Source organism: Anser brachyrhynchus (assembly GCF_964034855.1).
Source record: "Anser brachyrhynchus genome assembly, chromosome: 30".
Classification (NCBI taxonomy): domain Eukaryota; kingdom Metazoa; phylum Chordata; class Aves; order Anseriformes; family Anatidae; genus Anser; species Anser brachyrhynchus.
This window is the reverse complement of record NC_137723.1, coordinates 132332-140737: the sequence shown is the minus strand read 5'-3', so window position 1 is coordinate 140737 and position 8406 is coordinate 132332. Positions and strand designations below refer to the sequence as shown.

At 47.5% G+C, this 8406-nt stretch overlaps 1 protein-coding gene across 1 annotated transcript; it reads left to right on the top strand.

The window, feature by feature from the left end:
• Positions 1-1022: 1022 nt before the first annotated feature.
• On the top strand, positions 1023-6741 carry LOC308184250 (killer cell lectin-like receptor subfamily B member 1B allele B). Its single transcript, XM_080571183.1, has 6 exons — positions 1023-1655; positions 2972-3070; positions 3441-3569; positions 3893-4047; positions 4486-4604; positions 4985-6741. Exons 1-6 carry the CDS (start codon positions 1571-1573, stop codon positions 5178-5180), a joined length of 783 nt encoding a protein of 260 aa, XP_080427309.1. The 5' UTR covers positions 1023-1570; the 3' UTR covers positions 5181-6741.
• Positions 6742-8406: the final 1665 nt, after the last annotated feature.

The window sequence follows — 8406 nt, the reverse complement described above, 5'->3', positions numbered from 1 at the left end:
CAAACCCTTTGTGTTGGTTTTACCGTGCTACGCAGCCGAACTCCACCACAACCTCTCTCTCACTGCCCCTCCTCAGAAGAGGAGGGGAAGAAGAAAAGGAAAGAAACAACTCAGGGAGTGAGATAAGGATAATTTAATGAAAGAAAAAATAATTATTACGACAAAATTATTATTAAATATATAATTCAATTGGAGGGAGGAGCCGCCGGTGTCCAGCACGGGGAAGGTCCTTTCTCCGCCACCTTTCTTAGGAGCTGCCACCAGAGCCTTGCTGCAGATATAAGGCCGGCTCTGCCAACAGCCTGAGGTCACAAAGTTGTCGTGCTGCACCGCAGCACGGATCGTATGGTCCCATGTGTCAGCTGTCGCCTTTAAACAATCCCTGCCACAACTGCACAGATAAACGCCCTCATGACATGCATGCAAAAAAAAATAAAATAATAATAATAACTCAAATAACTCAAAAGCTCACTGCTTGCCGCTTGGAGTTCTCTTAATGATGTTATCCTGGTGTCAAAAGAGGAAGAGGAGCAAATCTGTGTTACTTTTGTTGAAGAAACCCAGTTCACGGGAAGATTTTTAACATCCCCTGGGGTGGGAGCAAAGTGGGGAGGAATAATGGCAAAAACTCCAGATGCAGCATTTTTTTCTCAGCTGGGCTGATGAAACTTCCCTGCAAAGGGGGAGCCGCGGAAATGTGGCTTCAACTCCCCTCTTCTTGGGGCAAAACTCACGTTTTTGAGGCTCTTTGAGGTCTGGTTGGCTGTAGGGCGCATATCCTTTAGGGTGCATATCCTTTAGGGTGCATATCCAAACAGCCATTTTTCCCCTCAATACAGGATTATTTATTTATTTTTTTTTCCTTGGGGGTGCAGAGGGCAAGGGGGAGATGGGGAGACGACAACTGCTAGTTGGTCAAGATGGTTTTTCACAGTGTGAAAAGCCAATCTGTAGCTGTGGCTCGCTGTAGCAACAGGAAAAAGAAACAACAGGTTTTTTTTGATTGTTTCTTTGTTTATTTGTTTTTTTGTTTTGTTTTTTTTTGTAAAAAAATCCTGGAAGAACACAGCAGGAAAGCTGTGCACAGGCAGGGGTTGAGCAAAGGCTTCTGCCAGCACCTGGCAAAGCAGTGAAGACAGGATTAAATGCTGGCGTTAATAAAAAAAAATAATAAAAAAAAGTAATTAAAAAATAAACACTTTCTTAGCTGCTTTCTAGCAGGTGTGCCTTTCTTACTGGAATCAGAATGAAGAAGCGCCCTGTGCACATCAAGGGGATTTGTCGGGGCCCACACAAGGATGGGGTAAAACAATAAAAGATACAAAAGGGTGGGCCGTGAGCCTGGAGGAGGCAGGAGGACCTTGTGCCCCTCCCCTGGACACCAGGCGAGGGTGCTGGTGACCCCAAAAGCTTTCAGGGGCATTGAACGGCCGAGAGCAGTGGCAGGAAGCTCCGGCCCCGCCGCTGGTTCGCACTTCACCAGTGCAGCTCTGAGCGTTTTGGTTTCCTGTCCTCCGGACCCCGTCGCGTCCCCTCCGCCTGCCGCGTGTCCTCCCGACTCCTCCACGCCATGGAGGATGAGGATGGCTACATGGCCTTGGACAGGCGATGCAAGCGGGGTGCTGCGGAGAGGCCGGGACCCCTCCGGGACGCAGGTAGCGGGATCCGGTCCTCCGTCCCCACCACGGGCTTGTGGTGGCGAGAGGATACCCCGGGTGGCGATTGCTTGGCAGGGGAAGAACCGGGGTGGCGCAGCTCTTGGGGTCGCAGAGAGTCGTTCAAGCTGGGAAAACTGAGAGGGGGCTTGGGGGGACGCTTGCCTGTGATTTTTGGACACCCCCTGGCACCCAGATGCTGGCTGCTGGTGCCCCCATTTCCCTCCCATCCTGCCACCGTCGGGCTCGGCTGCATCCCCCAAAACCCTTTTGCCCTGAAGAAGAGGAGCAGAGGGACTTTGGGCACCCCCCGGGACAGGGGATTGGGGGGACAGATGCTCTCGGCCCCCCCACTTCTCCTTTTGTGTCCCTTCCCCTGACTGCAGGACCTGCCACGAAAGACCTCGAGACAGGGGGGTCAGCACCAGGCTGGGTTCGATCACACCATTCCCCCCCCTCTCTGGGATGGGGGAGAGAATCAGAAAAAAAATGAAGCCTGCGGGTTGAGATAGAGCCAGTTTATTAGGACAGAAAAGAAAGGAAAAGAATAATAATGGTAATAGCACTACTACTAATAATGTGTACAAAACAAGTGACCCTCTCAGCGTTCAGTGTCTGAGCAGGACAGGCGACGAACTCATGCTGTGCACACGTCCTTGGGCTAAGCTCGGTATCGTGGAACAAAAATGGGTTTTGCACCGGAATTGGGAACATGAGCAAGCAGAGGAGATGGCAGAGAGGTGGTTCCATTGCTCCGTGAGGGCTGGAGATGGATGAAGTGTGAGAAAGGAGAGAGAAAGGAAGCATTTGGGGGACCTCTGCTGTACGGTACCCCCTTGCACGGCAAAGTGCTGGGCAGTACACCCCCATTTTCTAGAACCATAACGTTACTGTGTAGTACCCACTGGTGTAACTGGGAAACTGCAGCCCGGCTTCTCCCCGTCCCCTCCAAGCTCCTGGAGGCTTTGCTCCAGCCAAAGCTTCCCCACGTTGAGCAGCGGGACCCATGCAAGGAGGGTGCTGTGGTGGGAGATGCAAAGAGAAGGTTGCGATCGTTGGGTTTTCACTTGTTTTTTTGGTTTTTGTGGAGGTAGCAAAGCAGCTGTCAAGTTCTGCTCAAACAGAGGGGCTCTATTTTATTTTATTATTTCATTATATTTCGTTATATTTTATTATATTTTACTATTTCATATGTATTAATTAATTTATTTATTTTATTGATTTATTTAATATTATTTCATTTCATTTCATTTCACTGTATTTAAATTTTAATTTACAAGAAAGTACTTTCTGAACAAAACCATGGCCTCTTTCAGCTCCCGCCGCGTGCCCACGGTGGCACGGAGTCCTCCTGAAGCTGAGTGGATTGAGCCACGTGGTGCTGCTGGTGCTGCTGGCAGTGCTCAGCGTGCAGGGTGAGTAAAACCCAAATGAGCACAAGGGAAATTGTTCTTTTTTTTTTTTCCCCAAGGGGAGGTCAGGGTTTTATCCCAGCAACCATCTCCATTTGGACGGGGACAATTTTGCCCCATGCGGATGCCACGGGACGCATCCAACAAGTGTAAATCCCCTCTGAAATCGAACCAACAAACAAAAACCACAAAAAAAAGGCTTTTAAAACAAGGGTGGAGGACACAAGCAACATTTTTATGCTATTGAAGAAGTTGGGTGCAATCATGACCAAAAAAGGAGGTTGCACAATAGCTTGGGGAACCCAACTCAGCCCTGCTCGGTTTTCACAGCGTTGCCTCCAAACACCCTCAATCTCACCCCAAAATTTTGAAGTTTTTCAGAAGGCGCCGATGCCTCCGAATGCTCTGCAGAGCAAGAGCGAGGCTGGGGGAAGGAGCAGGATGGAGGCGTGCGTGATTCCCTCCCTGCTGCGCTACGTCTGCCGCTGGAACGGCTCTGCAGGTAACCCCTTCCCCGAGGGGGTCCCCGGGGTGGGATGGGTGCCCTCGGGGGGCTACGAGCCTGGCTTGGTGTCAATGATCATGGCGAGGAAGAGCTCGTTTTGCTGACCATCTCCAGCCTCTGTGGGCCTCCTGGAGGAGAAGACACCTCTCCGCCTTCACCGAGCTTGCCCCACCATGGTCCTCCTCGTGGTGGATGGGTGGGAAAAGCGGGCAGGAAAAATGTGGGAGGGGAGACAGCCCCCCTCCCCGGTGCCTCTTGGCTTGGTTGAGCGAGACCTCGAGCACTTTTTAGGGTTTCTCACAGCTCCGTCTCCTCTCCAGGCCACGGGGGCTGCAAGCTGTGCCCCCAGTCTTGGCAGCTTTTTGGGGACCAGTGCTACCAGCTTCCCAAATCGAGTGGGAATTGGATGCAAGGCAAAAAAGACTGCGAAAGTCGGGGGTCCCATCTGGCCGTGCTCCGAAACACCGCCGATATGGTAAGTGCAGAGTGGAGAAGGCTTGAAAAGGACCCGAAAGTCCTCGGTTTTGGTGGGTAGAGGGGCAAACACGGCCCGGGAGCTGCTGGGTGGCGGCAGGAGGTTTGGTAGCTCCAAGCCACCTCGTGCTAAGGGGTGGGAACGGGGCTGAATCACCACCTAAAGGGCTTTGGAGGCCCCTTCCCACCTTTGGCACGGGAGGAAGGAGGGACACGGAGCTCAGGGGGAGCCTTTGGTGTCTCAGGCTCTGAATTTAAGCTCTTTCCACCCACTGAGCTGCCTTCAGAGCAGGCAGCGGGGCAGCACCCAAGGCACGGGTGGTGTTTAGTGCCCGTCTCTTTGAGGATGAACCAAATGGGTTCAAAAAGCCAGCTTTGCACCCCAACGAGCCTCTTGCTGAAGGCCCCCGGAAGCCACTGCTTCTCTTCCATTTCCCAGGAGCACTTAAATGAGAGGATCCTGCAGGGCAGCAAGGAGAAGCTAACGGTGTGGATCGGATTAAAGGCAACCAACAACACATGGAAATGGGTGGACAACTCCTCCTTCGACGCCACCACGTGAGTACAGCTGCAACCCGCGGTGTGTGGAGCAGCTTTGCTCCATTTCAGCCCCAAGATCTCCAATATTTGGTGTCCGCAACAGCCTTGTAATCCCCCGGGAAGGCTTTATAGCCCTAAAGTTGGCTGTACGGAGGACTCTAACCCAACATCTCATCACACCTATGCAGCCAACGTGGTTTTAATGCCATGGGCATGCTCCAGTGGAGGAAGGAGCCAGATGTTAGTGCAAGCACAGCAATGTGCATGCGCATCTGGGCAAGCCCGCAGCAAGAAGCCACCTGGAGCCCAGTGAGACAGGCTGAGGGAGAAGCTCCCATTGCCCCCTCTCCCAAGAGGAAAAGGAGCTGCTTTTGGGTGCTGATGGTTTTGGTTTGCAGGTTCAGTTCCCTTCGGAATGTGGAGAACGGCTGTGCGACCTTCAAAGACAAGAGGCTGGAAGATGATGGCTGTGAAGGCGACCACAAGTGGGTTTGCCAGACAGAACCTTTCCATCTCCTTTCAAAGACTGCAGGAGATGGAGAGCTGTGCGGTGCCTGCCCCGAAAAGCCCAGCCTGCAGGATGCTTGCTGCTAATATTTGGGGTGAAGCCAATCCTCCTTGTTACTGCTCTGTGAGGAATTTCAGGGTTTGAACCCAACCAAGCACAGCCGAGAGTATCAGTGTAGGCTTTGGTGCAATTAGCTTCCAATTTATATTTTTTTTAATTAAAAAATCCATCCAGATATGTACATCCAGACTGTATCTGTTCCAATCTTACCTTGTCCTCCTTCCTATAGGAAGTGTAGAGTAAAAAAATAGCACAATTCCATAACACATCAGATTCATAGGTTTCAGGTTCGTTATTACAAACATGCCTTTTGGAAATGTAGAAAAAAAAAATAAAACACAATTTTCTGCTGTACAATTAGAGAGACAAACAGGAATGTTGCTCATTTGGATACAGAAGATTGACCAAGCCTGCAAGAATCTGAGCAGAAAGGAAACTCAGCAATACAGTTGCTGCAAAGATGCAGATTTAAGTAAGCTTTTACCATTTTTTTGTGGTATTTTATCTTGTGGCTCTGGTATTGTTAGCGTTCATGAAGACACATAATCCACAAAGTGATTATATGAAGGTGCTTTATTAGGCGCCGGAAGTTAGGGGCATGCCTGCCCAAATCTAACTTCGTCTGATTTGTTCTCTTAGTTCTCTTTTATCTCCTAAGATACTATATATGCATTAGGTTTCACAACTCATCTATGCATATTCATTTCCTAGCTCCACCTAGCCTTGCTTCATATGCTAATTATCTTATCAGTCCTTCTGCGCTTGCGTATTACTCTCTGGTGGTCGTCCGGGTGGTCGTCGGGATGAAGTAAGATGTCTTCATCAGAGTTGAACTTTTTAACCTTTCCTTTTCACGCATGCTCTCTGAGCCCTTGGTCTCAGTCCAAACCGCAAGGTTGGTTTGACCCAGTTCCCAGAGTCCAAGAAGCCCCAGTTATCTAGATGTCTTGCAAATTGAGCATTCTTTTAATCCTCCTTACTCCTCATCATGAATTGGTGCATTCTCCCTTGCACATATATTTTGTATCTTCCAAGCGCAGCCTCGGAACAGTACATCGCAAATGTAACATACTAAACAATATTGTATTATTTCTTCTTCTATTACTAACATTTCCCCCCTTTGAAAGCATTTCACTCCTTTCGAGGAGGGCAAATGCTTTCACTAACTAACTAAAATATTTTACACTCAGTGCTCACCAATAATATAACCACGGAAAATTACATCATTAAGAATCAAGAAAATTACAAAGATTAGGATTGTCACAACATTTCATAAGTCCACCACTTCTGCTTTATGTTACGTTCACTCTTCTGGTTGGGTTCACTTGATCTGAAACTGATCTTGTCTATTCGGTTTTCATTCCATTTCACCTCCTGGGTTCCTCAGATTCTTTCTCTGAAATCCAAAGTCGTTAGATGCCAGTGGAGGATATTGAGGATGTGGTTCCATTTGCCGAGCAATAGTTTGCATCACTGTCCGGTTCCAGGTTGTCTTCCTTAGAATCAGACTTTTCAGCATTATAAATGTTAACCAAATTAGTACCCCTACAATCACCAATATAATTATTGTCTCCAGTAAGGACTTAACCCAATTACTAATATTCCATCAGCTAAAAATTTTATCCAACCAGCTTGTTGTCATATCTTTCTCTTCCTGTTCTGCATCTTGTTCCACTCGAGCCAGTTGTTCTATGTCATGTTCTACATCAATAGTCACATTTGGAATGTGGATGCAGCAATGATCAATATGATCTTTTAGAAATCCACATACTCCATGTTCCTTTAATAACAGTGTATCTAATGCCAATCGATTTTGTAGCACCATTTTAGTTGTAGATTGTAGTTGGATATTAAGGTCTCTAAAGCCTTCTTTTGTGGCTCTCGTGCCTACTCACTTGTCCTGTAAGTTTATAAATCATTTCCCTATTTCGATAAGTAGCTACCTTTGCAAATAGAGGTTCTAATGCCCAATTGAATTTTACTCCATCTGAGGGTTCATGCCATATATCTTCATCTGCCCCTTCTTCTAAACTTCTTTTTGCCCTACTAATTTGTAGGGTTTCCAACTTTCCCTTAAAAGGAGACTTTTTCCATATTGGACGCAGTGTGGGGAGGGAGTCCTAGAGTTATTTCTTTTACTTCCCCATCTATCGGCGGGTGTGTAGTCCAAGTTCCATTACTGGCTGCCCATACAAATTGTCCTGGACTTTTTATGGTACTATAGCTACAACCCACTGCGACTTGACTAGCCTGGCTATTTCTTTCCGAATTGTACTTAATTCCTCGGCAAGCACATCCTGCCCTAAGAGCTATCAATACCGGAAGTAAGTGCTCAACATCTTGATTATTACTGTCGCAAGTATATTTCTTCTCACAAGTCCACCAAGCTACCTTTGTTGACTCTTGTCTACCACTACTGTCAACCCGGCTTACTGTATAAAACTGATCAGTTCCATTCTGCTTTCCCTGCCATTTAATACACCATGATGTATTCCCTCCATACTGGAATTTCTGCAATAAACTTACTGTCCAATCACTATCCCACCCTTTCATTCCTTTTGGCTCATTTTTCTCTTGACATTCCCAAACAATCTTTTCTCTAACTCCTTCTACTACACGTAGTTCGTCGTAATAACACTGTCCCACATTCTTAAATCTGCCTATCGTTATGAAATGGTAGTTCTTCTTCTTTTCACATTCAGACCTTGATGTTGGGGGCTCAGTTTCCTATAGTATTGTGTAACATTTATCCTCTCTAGAACTTTCACTTCTTTACATTGAATTGTTTCATTTCCTTTTACTTGGGGCAGTGGCAGGTGGTTATTATACCCCACTCAAGCGGGTCCCCCGTTGCTTTTGGGATGGGCAAACAAGCAGTAATTCTATCAGTTCCTTTCATTATGGCAAAACCTTTAATCAATCCTACCAGTAAATTCTCTGATGGTTGCCTAGGTGGGATCTGTACCACTTGTGTCCATGGTGCCTGGCCCTCTCTTTTTCTTCTAGATCCTTTTCAGTGGGCTACCAATATTCCTTTATCCAATTTCGGATATACCAATATCTCTCTTATCCCGTAATCTGTGCTATTTTCATGTGTTACCACGCACCGGTAGTTTCCTTTGTTGACTTCAGTAACACTAAACAGGGTTAAGGTGGTAGCTCCTCTCAGTTGTTGGCCCAATTCTATGGTTATACTTACGTACGCCTTCCCCTCCCATCCAGCCTTCAATCCTGTATTGTCCCTGGTTGTGT